Source organism: Clarias gariepinus, chromosome 20 (assembly GCF_024256425.1).
Source record: "Clarias gariepinus isolate MV-2021 ecotype Netherlands chromosome 20, CGAR_prim_01v2, whole genome shotgun sequence".
NCBI classification, from domain to species: domain Eukaryota; kingdom Metazoa; phylum Chordata; class Actinopteri; order Siluriformes; family Clariidae; genus Clarias; species Clarias gariepinus.
The window spans coordinates 16,767,673-16,790,936 of record NC_071119.1 but is presented as its reverse complement, the minus strand read 5'-3'; the positions used below and the strand labels follow the sequence as shown (position 1 = coordinate 16,790,936).

The window sequence follows — 23,264 nt, the reverse complement described above, 5'->3', positions numbered from 1 at the left end:
GCATGTTTTCACAATTTGAGTCCTGGAATATGACTGTGCCATCATGGAAGAATGTGATAACCTGGATATTCATTACGTTCAGATCGTCAGCTAACTTCATTTTATTGCCACATAACATTGCTCCCCTAGACCTGACCAACCTCCAGAGGCTTGTACAGTGGGCACTATGGATAATGGGTGATTCGCTTCATATCCTGATGCACCTATCGCTCTGAAAAAGAGTCATCAAACCTTTTTCCATTGTTCCAAAGTTCAAACTTTTTGGCTTCAAACTGAAGCCATTTTTCTGCTTATTCTCATTAACAAGTGGTTTTATTATGGCCACAGAGCTTTATAGACCTAATCCTATTACATTGTGTGTACAGAGAGGATCTTACCTTTACTATTAAACAAAGCTGTGGTTTTTACTGTTTATTTTTGTTTATACCATGCATCTTCCAGTGTTGTTGATCTCATGATGATGACCATGATCTCCATTCCTGATTGTTTTTCCAACCACATTTCTCCCACAAAGTTGACAGGTTCAGCACTATCCTTTGATTATACCATGCTTCGATAATTGTTGTAGGGTTCCTATCTTAGTTTCAGTAATTCAAAATATCCTTATTTACTTTCTTTGCTCGATGCAGCCAAATAATTCGACCCTTCTCAAATGCCGACTTTTTTTGGCTAGGCAGTGTAATCTACAGCCCTTCCTAAATTGGAGTGGTTTGTGTCAGAGCAGGGCAAAGACTAAAACGTGCTGGACAAATGTTAGTTCAGGCCATAATCGTGGAAGCCTGGTTCCATGGGAAACACTCCTTTTGCTTTTAGCTGAACATTTAAACATTCATAAACAAAAACACCCTAGGGATTAGTATTAATATTTAGTAATTAATATTTGGTATAATTTGACCAGAAAGTCATCGAAGAGATCATGTGATTACATCAGACCGGATTGCTCAGGTGACTGAAGCTGTTATCTTAACCTGTATGGCATGTAGTGCATTAACACACCGAGTCGAGATCCATTTGGCATTAAACCTTTCGAACAAACATTCTCAAGAGCTGACAAATGTTCCACAAAACATCTATCTTTTTTTTTTATTGAAATTTATTACAGAACAAAATGAAAACAAGTAAAATGAAACAGCAACAAACAGTTGTCTCAGAAGAAGCTCAGTCCTCCACTTAATATCACTAGACTCACAAAAAAACAAGACCAAAAAGAAAAAAAAATTAAAAGTATACAGTATACTGTACAAGCTAAACTTTTCTTTTGTAGCTGATAGATGATTTGAGACCTTAGACCTACTCACCCCATAAAATCAGTTTAGAATCAAAAAGTTTGAACTGAAACTGTGAGTGCCACTGCCACTAACTGGTTAGAAATGGAAGTGCAACAATCGAGAAGGAAATTTTAAGCTGCTGATGGAAGGACGAAAATAATAAAATCACTGATACTTACTTGTATTGGGAAAAAAACGCGGAATGGCGGAAATTGACTGCAGTCGTGTTCTGAACAGGATCGGATTTCACCCTATTTGTGTATTTCTTCACCCGAGATTGGTGAATTTAACAAAATGCATGCATGCTGTGCGTGGCATAAACGTAGACACCCACATACTTCAGCGCAAAATCTGTGCGTTTGCATAAGAACGAGTGCTTTAAGAGTGGTCTCCGTTAGTGCTGTCCCCGTCGTCCTCTCCTTCCTCCTGTTCTCCTTCATCCTCCTCTTCGTCCTCCTCCCTTCCCTGACTCTTGATCTTAAAAAAAAAAAATATATATATATATATATATAAAAATTGTAACTCTCAAATAACATTCTTCTCAACCGTTTTCTTTTGTCATCTCTCCTCTACACACCTCTTCTTCCTCTAAATCACCCTCCTCCTCGTAGTCGTTGATTTCCACGTTCTCTCGATCCTTTTTCACGCTGGGATGCTGGGGGGATGTCTCGTCAGCTTTAATGCTCTTGACCTCTAAAGACAAGAAAGTGACATGGACATTAAGACATGCCGTCACGGGTATTTGGCAGCATTGCCTTTTATAATAGCTTGAACTTGAATCAAATGCTTGCAGCCTTCCACAAGCTTCCCACAGTGCTCGAAGAGTTTTAGCCTATTCCTCGTGACAGAACTGGTTTAGTGCATAAAGGTTTCTGGGCCTCCCTGCTCACACATGCTTTTTCAGTTCAGTCTGCAAATTTTTTTTATTAGATTTAGGTCATGGCTGCTCCAATACTTTCAATTTGTTCTTCTTTTCGCCATTCAGTTCTGGAGATTTGTTCACAATCATTGTTCAGGTAGAAGACCTAATTGTGTCAATATTCGAATCTCCATTATCTTGAGGTTTTCCCAAATAATCCTCCTTCTTGATGATGCCATCTATTTTCTGACGTGGGACTTTTGCAGCAAACCCATCACCCTGAACACCTCCCCACGCCAAAACCTCAACCACCAATCATAATGCTGCTAAACCCATGCCTTACAGTTTGGAAGGTGCTCTTTGGATTTAAAGGTTCAACCCATTTTATTAATTTATAGCACTGATCACAAACGGCCGATTTAAATTTGTGTTATAAATATAATTTAGAAAACGTTTGCACCAAAGAAGCTACTTCTGACCTTTATGGAAGTGATCTTGCTTCCCCTTCAACTTCTAGCTAACTATATAAAATTCTCTCCCCAAAATGGCTAATGTGCCCCAAAAATGGATGTTGTCTTGATTCAACCAATAATAATTTAAAATCCCAATTATTCATATTTATTTAGGAGTATTGATACTAAAATTGGTGTAAGCTTCTAAAAGCACATGACCTGTACAATCGTTGCTTAAATCTGTAGGGTCTGTAACCAGGTCAACTTTAAAAAGTTTCAGAGACTACATAAAAGTGCCTGAAATCATATTTAGCAAACGTCTTTCTTTTTATCCGATATAAATATAACCCTAGTTACGCTTGGACAAGCGAAGTAGGAGGTTCATGTGCAGTAATGTATATGACACAAATAAAGGCTTAACTATAAATCTAAAATGTTTATTAAAATAAACAAAGCTTGGAGCATTATTTATTATGAAAAAAAAAATGTTATATGGTGCTATCTGAAATTTTTTCACTTTTTTTTACCCAGGTGAGAGACTATTTAGCACCAGTTAGAGCCAACAGTTAGGTTTATGGCCAACCAGTTGAATTTTTGCCATCTAAAAGCTTTTATCATCCTCAAGATCCTCTGTATACATGGACGTTCATGTAAAACTGTCTTAATGCTGCAGTATTTTACTATTTCTTTAACACGTTAGCTCCCCCAAAGTGTATGTTAATTTTCGTTTCAAAATACAGTGAAACCTCGAATTGCGAGTAACGCGGTTTGCGAGTGTTCCGCAAGACGAGCAAAGATTTTTGATAAATTCTTACTTGGAAAACGAGCAAGTCTTGGTTTACGAGAACCGAGTATCAGGTATTACGCATGCGCTTCTTGTTTTGATGCCGAGCGTCATGTGATGACAACTGAGCCAACGTTTTTTCTCTCTCTTGCACTGTGAAATTGTGGGTAATCGTCTCCCATGCTGGGTCTTAGTGTTCGTCTCTTACTGGTATTATCAACATCTGTGCGTGCGTGTACTGTTTACTATAACACTGTGACCACGTGTGTGTGTGTGTGTGTGTGTGTGTGTGTGTGTAAAACATCTTTTATTTTGTGTATGTAAGCATGTGTAATGTTTCTTATAACACACGTGTGCGCACATGTAAAGCAAAAGAAAGTCTCATTAGAAGGTTAAAAATCCATTTTCCCCTCAGCCTCATTGTGCGCGCACGTAATTTGACATCGTGCCAGGTTACACACTCTCTCTCTCGCCGTTTTTTTGTTACACACACACACACACACACACACACACACACACACACACACACACACACACACACACACACACAGCGCTTAACACTTATCTGTCGGGATTTATTTTTTCCTTTTTTTAAAAGGTAAAGTGCAGGTTAATTTGTTTTATTTTCATTCAATATTTTGTGTTAATTATTTTTATGCATTTTACGTGGCTGTGGAACAAATTATTCGAGTTTCCATTATTTCTTATAATAAAATTAAATTTGATTTATGAGTTTTGAAATACAAGCCCGTTTCCGGAACGAATTATGCTCGTAATCCAAGGTTCCACTGTACTCAATTTCACTCCTCCTTGGTTCTGTGTGTATAAAAACAAACTACAGCAGAGAACTGTACATCAGAACTGAGTAAATTTGTGTCTCTATCTTGAACAACCCACTATCTGTGTGGTTGTAAAACTGTTTATATTTGGCACCTGCTAAAAGTGTGTCACCTGATTTCTTGCTGTGTTCTCTTTCCATCCTATCCAGGCTCTCCAGCAGGTAGTCCACTTTGTGTTTGATTTGAGTCAGCTCCTTCTTGATGGTTTGCAAGTCATCAGCTCTCACTTGACACACACACACACAAAAAAAACAGTCAGACACAAAACAGGTTGAATAGAAAACGCAGGAGTATTTCCACTATGATGATGGTGATGCATGTGATAAAGTACTAACTGGTGCGGGAGGTTCTCTGGCTGCTCTTGGTGGAGAAGCTGCTCTTGGCGCGGCGACTGGCACTCACGCTGACCCGCGGCCGCTTTGAAGGGATGACTGCACGGGAGAGCGGTGGAGGGGGAGGTGGCACCCTTGAGGGGTACGTGTACACTCTAACAACACAATCACACACTATGGTTTAACTCAAATCTCACCCTACATACATTTAAGAATCAAGCCATTTGCATTCCATGAAACAGTGCACTTTGACAACCAGCATGATGTCCATTAAATAAAATCGATAGTGCACAGGGAACAGTTCACACAGTTCAGCGTGGTTTTAAACATAAGATAAAAAAAACAGACAATGAACTGTGTGTCTGTGTTTATCCTGGTTCCCCACGATGGGGTCATGTTCCAGTTTACTCTAAAGGTGTTCCGTGGGGTAAATTTTATCCGCAGCCACATTGACAGCCACGTTTTTGTGGAGATCACTTTGTGCACAGGTGCACTGTCATGCTGAAACAGGATTGGACCTTATAGTTCTAGAAAGGGGGAAATACTAACGCTAAAAAGATTTTAGACAACTCTGTGCTTTTGTCTCCTATGTTCTCTCGCTCTTCCCACCTCCTTTTAGCCAACACTTCCTGGTTCGTCTCCGGACGGACATCTAAACAACTTTGTCATCTGTTCTCTCGCATTTCACCAGGGCACGATAAAATGGCTTATGTTCTTTGAACTAACAGATGCTGGATTTACCACCAAGTGTTTGGCCAAATATATAAAAGATCTATATTTTGCTCTTAATGAACAGAGAACTTTTACAGCCAATGTGTTTGGTATTTGTGGATCTCCTGACATCGGTAAGCTTATCGAAGCACAGAAAACAGACCGAGCAACTTGTTTATACATCTTCAAATTTTAGAACTATGCACAGTCTTTACTGAATAGTAGTGGGTGTGGTGGAACAGGGAAAACACTAAAATCCGCACAGCAGGAGGTCTTCCAGAACCAGGGTTGGGAAACAGTGATGTCTATGAATATATTTTTGGTCATACAAAAATGCACTTTCTAGCTGAACTGCAGACACTAAACAAAGCATTAAAAAAAAAAATCCCGCTACCTATGCAGTATTTTACTCCAAAGATTAGCATATTTCAGATAAAGTATTCAACAAGTTCTCACCTGTCATAATAATCTCTCTGGAAATCATAGTCCAGGTCAAATGAAGAGCTGCAGAAGAGGAATAAAAAAAGGAAAGGATTAAAAAATTCTCTCATTATTTAAAAAAAAATGTAAAAAGACGCAAAGCAAAGCAAAAAAACAAAAACAAAAAAACCACAAAGCCAACCTGTACATGTCTCCTGCTGAGCGCTTGATCGTCTTTGATCTGTGAGGCTTTGGTTCACCAGCCAGGTTAATGTCTGTGAAGAATGAGATCATTATGTTAACAGATTTAAATGTCTTTTAGAAACTGAAACTATTTTTTTAGATCCATAATCTGCACATGAAAATCAACAGTGATGGCGATGCCTGCTAACAGTAATGGTCCGGGAGCTGCTCACATGCCTCTCTGTTTGAGTATTATGAGACACTGCAGAAGTGGCTTCTTTCATTCGTCTTGCTGCTACTCACAATGTTGGCAATGTGGTTTGTAATCAAATGCATTACTGCAACTAACACCCTCGTGCATTGTAGTTCGGCCGAAAAAATTTGTGCTTTACAGTATACGTGATTGATCCATATTTATAAATGAGAAGATTGATTCCTGGGAAGAGGACCGGACAATCTTTATGACTACATTAATCGTGCTTCAGTCCAAGATGGCCAACACTACTCCTACTCTGAGGAACTGTCTAAGCCTACTTTGTTTTCTTCTCAGAAAAATAAAAGGGGTGTTGAGGGCAAGCAGATGAGGGCCGTCCTTACCCAGGACTTGTCCGACGACCATCCGTCCGTCTTCACCGGCCACTGCAGCACGTGCATTGCGCTCATTCGCAAACTGGACAAAGGCATAGCCCTTGTGCACTGAGCAGCCCACAATCTTGCCGTACTTGCTGAAGATGGCCTCCACGTCGGCCTTGGTCACCAGCATGGTGTTCAGGTTGCCAATGAAGACGCGCGAGTTGAGAGAGCGCGGGTCCGTCTTGTTGGTCACGTTACTCGCCATCAGGCTGCTCGTAGTTGGCGAGAGACTGCGTAGGAGTGGGGGGGGGGGGAGGGTTGACAAGGAAGGGGACACGGAGGGTACGGGGAGAGAGAATAAATTCCAGAATGACTATTTGGGGTGGATAAAACTAGGCTAGCAAAAGTGCTTTTTTTTTAAAAAAAAATTGCACCGCGTCCACTGACTAGTCGAGCTACAATGAGCTTGAGGGATGGAAAAATTGTGTTAAAGGGACATATTTACAGATATTAAAGAACCTACCTGGTATGAGCACGCTAACAAAGCAACACAGTTTTAATACAGGTGAAAACAGCCATGAGCAAGAACTAATAAAATACAAGAGTTGTTCTACTGGCTTTTGCACATGCTTCAGGTAATATAAGCAACCAATGGATTTGGGTGACTCCAACCTTTTATTCAGTTTGTATTATATACATGGATTTTCACTTTTTAAACTATATTAAATCTATGCAATTGTGTTTTTTCAGCTTCCAAGGCACATGCAGTTATGATATTACATTTCCTACATCAGATAGTACTATCTGACCATTTCAAATAGGAAAAAAAAAAAAAAAATTGTAAGTATAATGTACTAATGTAGCATGTGTTCTCTCTTGCTTTATGCGCTGTGGAATCCTGAAAATTCTGCCAGGAGAAAAGATTTTACATACAACACCACCACAGACAGTAAAAAGCCCTGGTTTAATGCAATAAGAGACTACAGATTTTCTTTTTATATAATTTTCATTAGTGATTATAGTGATTAATGATGTCATGTCAAAGGCTATCACAGTAACCATAACTTAGGTTAACCTTCATCAATAAATGCTTTTCGTTCCTCAAATGGTGAATTGAGAAGTGTTACACTACGTAAGACCTAAAGGAAATCTTTATATAAATATATACATTAAAAAGACAGAAAAAACCCACAAGTACTGTAAATGTACCATGTGCACAATATACAGTCATGGCCAAAAATATCGCCACCCTTGCAATTCTCTCAGAAAATTGTTCCTATTGAAAACAACACACAAAACACAGAAGAAAAGTCAAACTTCACACATAACTCAGAAATGGACTGGACAAAATTGTCACCTTGTCAAAATTGCAAGAAATTATTTCTTTTTAAAGCAAGGCAAGTTTATTTTTATAGCAGATTCCATACACAATGGTTATTCAAAGTGCTTTACATAAAAGAGAAGAAAATAATTATAAAAAGTTTGAAAATGATTGAAAATAAAAAAAACGCTTTTAAAACTTCTTAAAATTTCATTTAGAAACAGTTAAAAATATAAGGTACATAACAGTAAAAATATAAGGTAGACATAGAAGGAATTAATTCATGAAAAATTACAACAAATGCAATGGTGGTTAAAAAACCCAGATTAACTTCCAAACAAATTCAAGCTGATCAGCAGACACGGGGTACAACGGTGTCGGGGCGCTATGGTAGGAGACCCAGAAGGACACCACTGCTGACACAAAGGCATAAAAAAAGCTAAACTGGAGTTTGCCAAAACCACAATCCTTCTGGGAGAATGTACTTTGGACAGTTGAGGTAGACATCAGATAAATGAGCCCTTAAAAGAAAAGAACACAATCCCTACAGTCAAACATGGTGGAGGTTTAAATATGTTTTGGGGTTTCTTTGCTGCTTCTGGCACTGAAAGCCAGAAATCTGATGATTACCAAAGACTTTTGAGGCACAACATAATGGCCAGTGTCAAAGGTGAGTCTCCACGAGAGATCATGGGTCTTCCAACAAGACAATGACCCAAAACACACTTCAAATAGCACTCAAATGGTTACAAAGCACTAGAGAGTTCTGAAATGGCCAGCAATGAGTTCAGATCTAAATCCCACAGAGCACCTGTGAAGAGATCTCAAAACAGAAGTTGGCATCCTTCAAATCTGAATGATCTGGAGCAGTCAAGGGTGGTCCGGTAGAGATGTATAGGAAACTCATTCACGGTTACAGGAAGCTAGTTATTTTTGCCAAAATGGGTGCTACCAAATAATAAGGGTGCCAATAATTTTGTCCAATGCTTTTTTGTGAGATTGTAACAGATTTGACTTTTCTTCTGTTTTTTTTGTGTTGTTTCAATGCAAACAAAAAACAAATAAAATGAGTACCAACACATTTGCAACAATTTTGTAAGTGAAAGGTTGCATTTTCTGACAGAATTGCAAGAGTGGCGATATTTTTGGCCATATTTTTGCACATCATAACACTGCCTCCAGAGGCTTGTACAGTAAGGGGTGCAGCACTTCATGCTTTTCGTTTCTTACCCTGACGCACCCATCACTCTGGAAGAGGGTCAATCGTTTCGCATCAGATCACATGACCTTTTTCATTTACCCAAATTAGCTTCATCAAGTGGTTTTCTTCTGTCCACAGAGGTGTTTAGTCCCAATCTTGCAAGTTCGTATAGCATTGTTTGTGAGAATGTTCCTACTTTTACTAACAAACCTAACTGATTTTTTCCATTATTATAAATTTTTTATGATGCAACTTCTAGGTTTTAATAATGCATTGAACGGGTAATTTCTTTGCTTGAAGGCCAATAATTTGACCCTTTTGAAACTGCAACTTTTTTTGGGCCAGGCAGTATAATTTGCACTTACTATAGCTGATATCTCAGTCTCAAAAACTAGGACTGTGTGACAGTAAATGGTCTAGAAATTATCCTGTATTAACTTGTATAAACCTTTTAACCTTTTAAGCCTTTTACACTCCTTTAAATTAATCACATTTTGTTGCTTTGCAGCCTGTAATAAAGACACACATTTTGTTTTATCCAGCTTTAGAGATGCATTTTTGCAGGAAATCTCAAGTTCAGTTTAAACTTGGTGGTGATTGGCCTGCAGTCATGCCACAGATTTTCAACAGGATTCAAGTCTGGCTCTGACTGGGCCATGCAAGGACATTCAACCATTGTGTGGGCAGTGTTGCTGTGTGCTTAGAGTCATTTTCATGGTAAATCACCTTGCCACTGACAACCTTCTGGTAGAAGGCAGCAGATGTTTTTTGAGAATATGACAGTATTTTGTCCTGTCCCTACTGCAGAGAAACACCATACTTTACTGTAGGAATGGTTATTTGGATGGTGAGCTGCATTGGATTTCCACCAGACATATTGTTGTGGGCAATTTTTTTTATTATTATTCCTTTCTGCTAAGCTTAGTCGTAACAGCATGTGGCCTTCCTTGAGGAGAAGCTATTTTTTTGCAATCCTCCCAACACAACCCAAATTTGCTGAGAATTTGTGATATTGTTGTCAGATGCATGCAATGACCACTTGTCATAAACTCCTGCCACTGCTTCAGAGTTGCTGTGGGCCTCTTGGCAGCCTTTCTGACCAGATTCCCCCTGGTTCTTTTATCCAGTTTGGAATGACATCCAAGAGAGTGTCCAGAGAGAGCATCCAGAGAGTGATTTACCAAATACCATCCACTTCTTAATAATAGATTTTACTGTACTCCTAGGTAGTGATTACACTTTTGAAATTGTTCATATCCATCTCCTAAGCTTTTGTGCACAACTTTATCCCGAAGATCTTTTAAAAGTGCCTAGCAACCCATGTGATGGCTTCACTTGGCTGTTAAAAGTTGCACTGAGTAAATACAACTTTAAGCTTTATTTCAGGCTGCAAAGCAACAAAATGTGATTATTTTAAAAAGGGATGATTCTTTTCTATACCCGTGTGTGTGTATAAACAAAGATTTTTATACATTTGTGTACATAGTGTTTACACAGGCATGATATACTAAACATTGTGCAGTTTGTTTAATATTTTGGGGAAGGAGTCTTCCATGTAAGGTTGAGCAGCGGTGCTTTTTTACCAACAAGCTTTCTTCTTTCTCATTTTTTTCAAGCATGCAAGAGAAAGACTGTTCACAGTTGCAACACACATTAAATAATGTGTACCTATAGCCTAATTAGATTCAATGCATATCACATACTTGTAGTTCTTTAAATTAAACATGGAATTATTGCAGAAATGCTGTGGTTCAAAAGAAAATACATGTTATTGGAAAAATAACAGTGAGACATGGCACGTCAGGCCTCATCATACATTATATTATACAATGCATCTCAAAATGAATATTGTGAAAAGGTTCATTTTCTTTCACAATTTAACTTAAATTAAATTAAAATAGTAAAACTCATTCTAGATTTGTTACATGTAAATTTAAATCTTTCAAGCGTTTTTTATTTTCATTTCGATAATTACTTCTTATAGCTCACGAAAATCAAAAATGCAACAGAGATGACCTCAGGCTTAGTAAAATTATAAAGACAAGCCAACTGAAGAGCTTGGAGAGCTTTACAAGAAGTAGACTGAGGCTGGAGACAGTGCATTAAGAGCCACCATGCAGTAATGTCACCAGGAAATGGTCGACAACTGTTGCATTCATAGTACCAAGCTACTAGAGAGCCAAAGACAATGTCAGATCCTGGGATAATAATTAAAACAGAACCAGACCGATGCTCAGTAGACCAAATTTGCCTTTTTAGCTAAAAGTAAACTGTGCATTTTAGAGCCTGGACGAATAGTGGAGAGGCACAGTCCAATGTGAAGTTTCCCCAGTCTGTGATAGTTTATGGTGCCATGTCATCTGTGAGGGTTAGTACGCCCATAATCTAAGTCAATGCAGCCATCTACCAGGAGTTTTTAGAGCACAACATGGAAGCATGAACCAACGAGCTTTATAGATATGCTAATTTCCTTTTAAAGCAGGACTTAGGACATGCCACCATGCCAAAACTACTGTTAACTGTTTTGCTAACCATAATAGTACTGGGCAGAATGGGTCAAGCAACTTCCTGATCTGTTTCTATATGGGGTATTATCAAGAGGAAGAAGATAAACAACCAGCCCAGGATACAGGTGGCTCAAGGCTGCTATCAAAGTAACCTGGTCTTCAATTAAGCCTTAGCAGTGGCACAGGTTGACCACCTTCATGCCAAGTCACACTGATGCAGTCATTTGTTCTGAAGGCACCCTTACCATAATGAGCTGTAAGGCCTAATCATCGAAATTACAACAAAAAAAGTCTCAAAATATTTATTTATCTTTATATATGAAAAAAAAATTATATATATATATATATATATATATATATATATATAAACCTTTCCCATGATATTCAAAGTTTTGGAGATGCACTGCATATGAGCAATTTTAATGGGAATCAACAGCATTAGAATATAAGCATTGCAATTATTTGTGTGTGTAAATAAAATGTAAAAGATCCTTAAATCTTTAGGGAGTGTGTGTACAGATTAGAATGCATTCAGTTTTTTTTTTTTTTTTTTAATTAATATATTTGTATGCAATTCAGTATACAGAGGGGGAGGGGGATAGTCACTCACTCCATTCTGTGTTATTCGGGTCGAGTCGTCTGTCTGCCTGATTCTGTTGGAGAAAAGAGGGGTCATTATTGGTCCACTGGATTCGGGGGAAAAGAGAGGTGGGTGTTCACCTTCACGCGTTCAGAAGCAGTGACACGTTAACACCACCCTCCCTTCCCCCTTTTCAAGGTCACAACCAACAACCCAGACACAGGCAGTACTACCACCACCCTGTGGCAGCACAAAGCAATGACTACTGTTGTGTGAATGAAAAAAAAAAAAAAGGAGACAGTTTATGAGCTACTTTAGGTCTGGTTGCGTACCAACAGTGCTTTTAACATGCCCTTGTTATGTGGTACATTATGAAGACTATATATTATAAATTGGCAGAGGATTATCTGCACCTATTGTGTTAGCTCAAGAGAATGGGCTTTCTATCTCCTTGAGCTCCAAGTGCACATCCTTAAGATATGTTAAGTTATAAGGGCATATTAAAACCAACGTTGAAACACAAATCTAATATAAAGTCAAATTAAAGCAGGACAGGCAAGTCTCCAAGTTCATTTTGCATCATATACGGTGCTGTTGCATATTAGATATTCAATGGCAATGTTTCTTTACTGTCAACAGAAACTTTTAGGCCAAATGCTTTAGGCGAAGGGCGTCTATTGTAAACAGTTGTGTGTTTACATAACTTATTGTAATTGAATAAAAGCAACACAATATATGATGCAACCAGAAACTGAATATCATAGACAGGAAAAAAGAATCTACTCCGCATCAATGGACAAAACAACATTCTGTCTTTTACATAAATTTATGCATTTTATTTATTTAAAAGAATGTCTATAGCAAACATCACTAATGAAACATACATTATGTGTCAGCATATACCACCATTTAAGTTTTAATTACATAAAGGTAAATTTAAGACTATATTAAAGAAGCTACCATAGACCAGAAAAACAGTGAGCATCTATAATCTCTCTCTCTCCTTCTCTCACACACACTATACAGTATATTTATAATCCAACAAATAATCAAAGCCTGTTTTTTATCGACTTTCATTTCTAAACGAAAAGCAACATGGCTTTTGCAGATCCTCTGTTTTGGGTTATCCAATAACACACACTTATGTACATGATTTAGCTAAATCAATGTTTAAAAAAGACTGGACAGAAAATTATTCGACGTGCAGTAATGTGACGTAATTAAAAAAAATCTATTCTAAATTTTAATCTAGTTAATCACAGTCGCAGTCCGTGAAATCACAATTTTTAAACACTTCGATGTACTTGTATTATAAATGGAATTTTGGAATAAAAAAAAAAACATGCATTATTTTAATTTTCTCAAACATTTAACAAAAGTTTAAATTAAAATCTCTCAAATGGACACTACATTCTGTGGCTGGGGAGTATGGAGTGTGGCAACCCACTCGAACCCAGATCCTCAGATTTAAAAAAATCAATAACCTAGAGCCTTAGCCGCCTGAGCCACCAATCCTACCCGCGTCTTACATTTGATTTATTTTTGTAAAAATATTTCTAGCTCAAGCACACAAAGTTGGTTTTATGCAAACCTCCACCTAGAAGCTTTTTATAGTGAAACTTGCTGTTCAAAACCTTGTGATGTTACCTCAGTCATCTTCTCCAGGCTAAATGTGTCTATGTAAATGTATCGGTAATTGTCCAGAAATTATGGGACGACATTAGGGTCAAACAAATTAGGGTCATATGATTAATTTGCATTAAAAAAAAATTTGAAACATGCAAAAATTTCTAGAATAATCACATTAAATAATAATTAGAAGAAAATTAATTACTATGTATTACTTTTTACCTTATTACCTATAACCCAATTATACTGGTTAAGCATTACAACGCAACTGTTGCTTCAATTTAATCAAGTTAATCGCCAAATAAAAATTAATCTAATGTAACATAACGTCAGTTTCATTTTAACTGTACAGCAGTCAGAAGAGACACTGGATATTTTAATGGCATCACATCGTCCTGTCATATATTTAAACAATAGAACATAAAATTTAGCCATAGCACTGCGATCAGTAGGTAGTACAAATAACTGAAAATTTGTTTTGTGTTTATTCATGTACTCGAGGTCTTATTTTCCTGTCGCTGATATGCCTACCTACATTTTTTAATACAACATGCATACATGGCACAATGAGTTACTATATGCGCTCACTACATCCAACTGCAATCAAAAGTTGATATAAACTGGAGTTCATAACCATGAATGTCATGATAATGTGCTTTTAATCAATTCTTTGAGCTGGGCTTTTAATGGAACAGAATGATTGTACAACACGTGTCTTTAACATCCAACTTTTTCTGACTTTATTTCATTTGAGATTTTCTGATATCAACACAAGGTCAAATTATACATAAACTCACTTAGAATATTAATTTTCTTATACTTTGTCATTACTAAGGCATCCAAACTCCCTGTTAGTGTTCATGGCTGATAATGACTTAGGATGGTCAGGTACAACCCAGGAATCACTGAGGCACAGGCCTGCCATGAACTATAAGTTACTGGACCATGAGTATCAAGTTTTATACTGTACATCACTAAAGGCTGAAAGGTTGGCATTCAAGAAAGAAGCTCCTTCTGCTAAAGCTGTAAGCTATAAGCTCTACCAAAGCTTGACTTAATCTAATGGACAAAGAAAAAAAACTTGTGGAGAAAAAAAAACTGACCAAAGATGTGTTTCAGGGAGTAAAGATGGGGTCCTTTAGGAAATAGGAACTCTGTAGCAAATGTTAAACATGGTGGTGGTAGCATCATGCCTTGGGGGCTGTTTTGCTGCCAGTGAAACTTTTGCATGCAGAAAGTGAATAGGGAAGGAGAAGGACTAACACAGAAATCTTCCGCAAAACCTCAATTCATCAGCTAGATGGGTGAAACTTGGATATAACTGGGCTTTATTACAGGACAATGTCCCAAAAAACACATCAGGGCCCGTATTCCCAAAGCTTCTTAGAATTCTCTTAGAGAGGCCCTATCTTAGCCTAAAAAGTCCTAGCTGGGACTAAAAGTGATTTAGAAAAATTCTAGAGCAACTCTGAGTAAGGAAAGTACAAAAACGTATATCTTACTGTGGAGGCGTGATTTACCCTGTTGCTAGGGATGATGCAACAATTCAAGGACCGTGATTGATTGATAAAAGTAATCGCTAATAGAATATATGATAATAGAATAAACAGGGAAGTCATAAGGTTGGTATATTAAAAAAAAAAAGGATAATCATGACTACAGACTACTTCATGCAAACACTTCATGTGTCTGCTATAGGCTAGATATCTTAAAGTTAAACAATTTGTCTACTTTTGAAGCAACCAATTTCTACACAGTAGTTTCTACATTTATTTACCATACTGATTTTATTACTTGTAATCTATTCCAGATTGTTGGGAGCAAAATGGCCTTTTTACCAATTTACATGATTACATGACAGTCTATTTAAGTTGCACTTTTGGATGGTATGAAGCCAACAATCTTCTGGAAGAAAGTAAAACAACAAGAAAAGCAAATTGGACAGTAGAGCAGTGTTTACTTTTAGCTTTATCTTCAGTGTTTGGAGAATATTTTTTCTTTCTGCCTTTTTGTCCTCTGCTATAGAAACTCTTAAGCCTCTTAAAAGTCCTCCTCTCTACTACTCACAATTTTTACCTTAGGAGCTGTTTTTAGGGCTAAGAAGTTTCGTGAATCATTTTTATCTTTACTAAGATTTAATCCTAAATTTAAGGAGAAATTCTGAGAAAATGTCATCATTCTAAGAATTTTCACTAGAACCATCTTTAAGGCTTAAGAAGCTTTGTGAATATGGGCCCAGAACTTTAAGCATTTAGAAGGACATTTCCTCTGATGACCTCAATCAAACAAAAAAAATAAATACAAAAATAAAATGTGTTAAACTATGTTTTAATATTCAACAACAATTCTCCCCTGACAGCTGCCAAAAGCATAGGCTAAATTAAACGTTCAATTAGATCGTCAGTGAGCTCCATGTATATTTTGCAGTTATACTGTGTTGATTTCAGAAAACCCCAATTAAATTAATTTTGTGCAGCAAACCATAGCCATTTTCTGCCATTAATTCCCCAGAATAAGACAAGCCTCATATTCCTCACTGCATCATATAATAAAATAGGTCAACAAATGCTTGTCATTTCTGGCTGATATAAGTATTTAACTAGTCAAACATTGTCATAACCTTATCTAAAAGCTTCTTTTGTTATTACTTGAAACCCTGAGCTTTATCTCCAGCCTAGGGTTCACTAAAGGTGTTCACTAAGGGTGTTACTTTTTGCTATGTACTAAAGGAAGAAGCTAACACACAAACTGCAGGACACATGTGCGACTAAATGGGGTGAACAGAAATTAAAACTTACAGACTGAAGTGGTGTGAAAATCGAAAATTAAAGTGATAAAGCAGAGAAAAGAAACACAAATGAGGAATTGAACAACTGCTTGCTCTAAAGGTCCGGGTTTAAATATACATGAGAAAATCTCTGGCTAATCCTAAATCTAGGATTTAATACAGTAATAAATAATTAGTTAAGGTTGACAGTTACTAAAAAACACCAAGGTATTTATTAGTACTTTGTTGGAGTGTGAATACTGGCTTAGTTAAGTGCAAATTTCTGAAAGCTAATGAACCATGTTGTGATGTATTTGAGGTGTTTGACATTCTTTTGGACAAAACATTTATAAATTATACCAAAATATAAAAATAAATTGATGTTCACGATTAATCATTGATTGCTATAAAGTTTGTTTCGTATGTAGCAGTAACCTGGACACAACAGCTGTAATCTAACGTTAGTTTAGATAGCCTTACAAGCTTGCTAATAACTCATATGAAGTGCTGGGTCCTCGTTATTCCTTCCTCTTCCGGCATCACTATTTCCTCTGAGAGCTCCATCACAAACCAACATAACTTTTAGCAATCCGGCCATTCAACTGCTTGACCTCTTGTACCATGTTCGAAACAGTTTCACGTGCACAGCTGATGTGTGTGCAAGGAGGGGCGGGGCTATTCAGATTGGACTATGAGTAAGTCTTGTGTGTGCAATCACATAAAAATTTACCTATGGCTGCACAATCTAATTATATTGAAACATAGTGATTTTGATATTTAACTACTAAAATGTACCATTTTGTATTTAAACGTATTTATCCAGGCTAACAGCAAAGAATGGTAGAAATTGTGTCATTAGAAGGATGTGTGGCAATTTTTATTAGTCAAGTTAATTAATTTTTTAAATACATACTTATGTGGAGTTAGTTTTTGTGTAGCACAAATTTTTCTCAGTTTAAACAATGGAATTTTTTTTTTATTAAAACTGGAGATTGATACTATGACGAGCCGCCACAAATGAATCAGTATATGGGAAACACCGGGTTATGCCTTTTAAACTGATTAAGTACAAATTAAACTAAAGGGAGACAGGTGCATCTGATTAGCGTTAGCTGTTAATGATAAATCAATTATTCACGAGTTCAACTATCAGATGAGAAAAACAAAAAAAGAGCAAGCCTATAATTAACACTACACTAGGAGGTAATGAGAATCTCTTAATAACAATCACTTTTTCCATTTGATTCTCGTGGTTAGCATTTTTCTGTTATATTGCATGCACGCGTGCGTCATTCGTAATGCATCGTTCCATAAAAGTGCTTCAAACTACTATAATGATACTGAAAAAAAAATTTCCAATACTGCCAAGCCAAACTCAAAATGCAGTCTCAAAAACATTCTTTTGTAATCTATAGTAAATATGCCACATATGTTACAGCTATTAATAATAAAACAAACACTAGTTAAAGAACAGAACTAAAAGGGGCTAGCTAAAGCACGACTGACAGGGCGGGAATTAAAGAAGCATCACACAAACACCTGCCCTTGTCTTAGGTTATTCTTCTCTCGTACGTGAACGAACAAAAGACTAAATAGAAATACCCTGGAATTGCAAAACCATGTTCTGTACACTTTATTTGAAATCACGATCTGTAGGTGCATAGCAAAGTGCATGTGTATGCCAGGACACTCATTTTACACCAACACAAAACGGTTTCGTAATTACAGCCAGCAGACCGCTACAGACAAATCAGTCTTACTAATGACGCGTAAAGAGCAGAGAGACTTAGCAATGCAAGGTCTTTTCATAACCGTAAGAACTGTAGTTGTGCACCGACTGTGGTGGAGTATGTCATTGTTTTGTATTCTATTATATAATCCAAGGAAGCAGTGTAATTTACAATCAGAGGAACATTTAAAAGACACTGAGCAGGGAATGAGCAAATAGTAAATGGATAGTTTGATGAAATATTTATCATTATAAAATAAGCACAAATGTTAAGTCACTTATAGATAACCGATAATTAAACGTTTGAGTTGCATTCGGTGTAGAACTGCAGCTGAGTGTTTTTAATTTAATTTTTACACAAATTCTTTCATGCATGAGAAAAAAAAAATTAACAAGTAATGAGATTTTTTTTTTTTTTAGGCTAGTTTAAAACTTAATCTAAAGCTATCCAGAACTGTTTTTAATCCAAATAATAGAAATTAAATAAAATTAAATTCAACAATAGACTATCATAAACAAAGAGCAAGTGCATCTGATCGAGCTGTGCAATTAAATAGATTTTCCCAGTCCAAGGATTGCTGTCCAACAATTTAAAATGGTAAAAAAAAAATAAAAAGATTAACACCTGAGGATAAAATACCAATTATCCTTTAAAGACCAATTATCGTTATAAGTTATAAAGAATATTACTTTGTTAATTCTGATTGCTGTGTTTTATTACTTCCATTTTTTTAAATACTCAATTAAAAATATTAATGGGAATTTTAAACTCAATTACAAAATTGTACGTTAAAAGCTATTTTTATTATTCATTTCAGTCTACTTACTGTCCCCACTTTTTAAAAACATTACACAACTTAATGTATTTAATCTTTTATCGATTGATTTAGTTAATGTAATTGACAAGTCAGTTCCCAGTTTAAATAAAATTAGGGAAATTTCAAAATGTTAGTTTCTCTAAAATTGACAAATTTATTAAAAATATACCACGGTCTATCACGGTCAATCATGTTGTTTCGCTTTTTCTATTTAAAATTTTAGGGGCAGTTGGTGCATTATAGCCACCTAACGGAAGGGACTGTGGAACAGTAAATATATATTATTTAGAAAAATCAACACAGCATTTTGATGCATACTTTATACCTTTAGTACTAACACTTAAAGTTATACACTTTAAAATCTGCAAGAAATATAGCTGCTTGAGACAGTACAGTCAGTAAAAATAAGTGCCCCCAAAATAACATTGAATCGAAAATTGCAATTGCAAAATTGAACTGAATTGAATTGACAATCTGATTGTGATTCACAGCTCTAACGTCTACAACGTAGAGCAATACAGTGGGAACCATTAGCATGATCTCGCAGGAAGCATGTGCTATTTGGCTCGACATGAGTTTGCAATGCAATTTTTATATATTTTCCAGTGTAATAAGAGGAAAGTTAAAAAATTATGAGAGTCAAGTGTTATTTACATTAAAGTAAGAAGCACAAGTAAGAAATAGTGTACACTGTTTGCATAAAGTTTTAAGTCAGTTTCTTATTTTTAAAAACCAAAATAAAAGGAAGTAGGTAGTCAAAGTAAGACCTGAAACTGTTTTATCTATTTCCCTGTCTAAGAAGAAATATCACAAAGTGACTATACTGCAAAAAAACTAAATTTGCTTCTATGACACTTTCCTTAGCTTATCTACATAAGTTTAACACATATACTATGTTATATATATATATATATATATATATATATATATATATATATATATATATATATATTTTTTTTTTTTTTTTTTTTTGGTAATTTGACACATAGGAAACAAAGACAGTGCACACAAAAATCACATTGTACTCTCAGACAGATTCAAATACTGCATAAGCGAGATCTTGTTAAGGGTCCCCAGTACTATACAGTATTTATTTCTTTGGCAATTAAGTCTGGGAGAGGGGGGTAAACAAAAAAATATAAAGTACTTCAGAAATGCATAGACTGCCATGTGACAAATGTGACATGCAGGAAATATCGCCTAAGCCTGGCAAATCAGAGAACATAGGAATAAAACAATATACCTACACTGTTGTTGACTGTATCATTATTAAATTATGTCTGTGAGTGAACATTGTGACAAAGCAGCTTTACAGAACTAATCAATTCTTGATATAGAGGTACTAATTCTGATCTGTGAAATTTCAATTGTGTTCAATGCTGATGTTCTATAAATTCATCCTACCCATCAGTTTTTCCTACACACGATTACCAGACACGACCATACGAAAGATACGTCATGTTACTTTGCATTAAACCATACTAAAGATACATTGTTACTTTGCTTTAAACCATGCCAATGAATTTACAAATACTACATCCAGGGACATTTGAGTTCATGTTTTGTATTGGAATTTTTTTGTGTGTTATTGTTTTGTGTTTTATTAAGTATTTTATTTTATTTGCATGGTTAATTTAACAGTCAACTACTGGTATAGTCAGTGATCTGCCAATTTATGCTATCTTCTCACAACACGCTAATTGTAAATGTACTATAATGGTAAGTGGAGCATGTTTTGATTCTTTATTATAAATTATATTTATTGGAAAATGTGGGGGTAGCAAATTCTGATAAACAAATATCTAACACACAAAAATGCTGCCTGTAAATAATTAACAAAATTAATGAAACAATTCCCAAGCTTGTTTGTCTTAGTACGCACAGAACAATTAGCCTTGATAGGTAGCATGGATTGGCAGAACACAGGATGACGTTTAATAATAAAGTGGTACCAGTGTTGAAGCGATAGGGATTATAGTCCGCGTACGTTCAAAGCATGTCACAAAGTGCTACCAGTATGTCGAGAAATGCTAGCTTTTTTTTCTTTTCTTTTTTTTACATAAATGGTCGGGTTCTCAGAGTTCACACTCTTTGGGAACAGCTATTAGCCTAACCGGCACGGCTTTGAACCATGGATGGAAAGCGGAGTAACCAGAGGTAACCCACCAAAGATAGGCCCTGGAGTTGGAAATCTATGATCTCCCATATAGATAGGATATATATTGAGTATTGATAAGTAGCTCAGTCTAAAACTAGACATTTTTGACACAGGTATAAAATTCTGGAAAGGTAGGGGGGAAAATTTAAATAACTAGTCTTCATGAATTCTTGTACAATATTTCCTGTCTGGGGAAAATTTTTTATATGTTTAAAATAATGACTTTTAAATTATATTGTAACATTTAAACACTTTACAATAATTAACCATTTCCATTTTTTTTTTAATTAGAAAGTTTTTTTTAAGTGTTTTTTTTTCTGTTAGCTTGTTAGCATATTTTACACCCTCGCCCGCCATTTTGGAATTTGGCGCACGGTGGTGACGTCATCACGCAAAAAATAGTGAGGGGGGGGGTGCTTTAAAAACAATATTAAATACATGACAGTATTATTTTCGTCAATAAAACTCACCAAATTATATCACCACATTTGAGATAATTCCTAACGACAATGCATGCATTTTTCCCCTCAATAAACAATGAGAAATCTTATGTTTTTTTTGTTTTTTTTAATCAGCGTGTTTATTTCAGCAATAACGCGTGATAACTGATTAATATCAATCATGTCCTTGCAAAGACAACAATATTCTCCTGCAGTCCAGTTTTTTTTTTAAAAATCATCCGTCCAACAAACAGCATTGAAAAATCAGTTACTCAAAAATGACTTAAATCGCATAAATCCAATGAAAAACAAACATGTCCAAATTAAAAACAAACTATGTAGGCTATGTCAGAAGTAAAAATACTTTTAAAAAATCGCTTTATTTTAAAGGATCCTAATTCCAGACATGGAGGAGGAAAACGACCATCTTGGAAAACACAACCGAGCCGTCCATGCTTAGCCTACAATCACCTTGAAAAAGACACGATCCGTCACAAACACATCTGATCTACAGGGAAGTAGTCTGGCGAAAAAGTTTACTATCAGGGGTAAAAATATTTTTTTGGGAAAAATACTCTGATATCGAAAAACAAAACAAAAACCAAAAAAATGGCAAAGCAATTCTTTCGCAGGCTGTTCTACCTCTGCATCACAAAATGTACGCCACCAAACCAGCCAGAAAAATGCTAAAAATAAAAAAATAAAAATAAAAAATATGCTCCAAAGATAAGTTCATAGTCAGGCAAAAAAAATAGTTTAAAAAAAATCACAAAAAAATCTCTCGAATCAAAATACTCACCGGGAGTTTAAGATTAAAAATGATTAAAATTCGACGCAGTACTGTTTGAAGACAGAGCGGGAGGCTTGCTCGCTCACACGGCAACACGAAATGGCGTCATGCGCATGCGCAAACAGGAAGCGCATTTAGTTTGTCCGACCTGCAGGGGGCGTAATTCGTTTTTCCTTACAATGGAATGGGAGCGTGTGATTTTATTTTTACTTTTTTTTTTTTTTTAACAAAATGTCTTCCAAAATGTGTCATCATGAGTAATAGACATGTAGAGAATGTCTTGTAAATATAGTTAAAAATAAATATTAAATCCTGGTACATCCATCCTTCTAAATCTCTGTAGTCCAACAAGGGACCAATAGAGGCCAATGGTGATTTTCTGTTGTATTTTTTTTTATTTTTACAATCGTAGTAGGACTTCCGGTCAACATTCACATACAGTACGAGTTCACACACGACAGTTAATTTGGGAACATCAATTAGCCTAAATCTCATGTCTTTGGACTTGAAAAGACATTTTGAACTTTTTGGACTTTTGAAACCGCAAGGCAGGAAACGAACTTGGGCCCCTTTAGGTGCAAGGCGACAGTGCTAACCACCAAGCCAACATAATGAGACTTAGCGTATCCTAATTCACAACTGTGCTATATGTTCAGACTGGTTTGTTCCACAAATCATGATCATTGGGACAAACTGTTATTCGAACGTGATCAGATTGGATTTGGCTCTGTTCAGACTGGCACCCCAAATCTGACACAATGCCTCTTAATGTAATGGAAACCATTCTATAAAAATAGTTTTTAGTATTTTTTTATGTTTTATATTAGCTGGAGAGAAATAATAATAATAATAATAATTATTATTATTAATAATAATAATAATAATAATAATAATAATTTATTT

The 23,264-nt window shown here is 36.0% G+C and overlaps 1 protein-coding gene across 1 annotated transcript; it reads right to left on the bottom strand.

The window, feature by feature from the left end:
• Positions 1–1,057: 1,057 nt before the first annotated feature.
• LOC128508559 (heterogeneous nuclear ribonucleoprotein C) lies at positions 1,058–22,467 on the bottom strand. Its single transcript, XM_053479924.1, has 9 exons — positions 22,371–22,467; positions 12,061–12,103; positions 6,446–6,711; positions 5,868–5,940; positions 5,702–5,749; positions 4,538–4,689; positions 4,315–4,428; positions 1,846–1,961; positions 1,058–1,745 (listed from the first exon to the last, which is right to left on the bottom strand). The coding sequence occupies exons 2-9, from the start codon at positions 12,063–12,065 to the stop codon at positions 1,647–1,649; spliced, it is 873 nt and encodes a 290-aa protein (XP_053335899.1). The 5' UTR covers positions 12,066–12,103; positions 22,371–22,467; the 3' UTR covers positions 1,058–1,646.
• Positions 22,468–23,264: the final 797 nt, after the last annotated feature.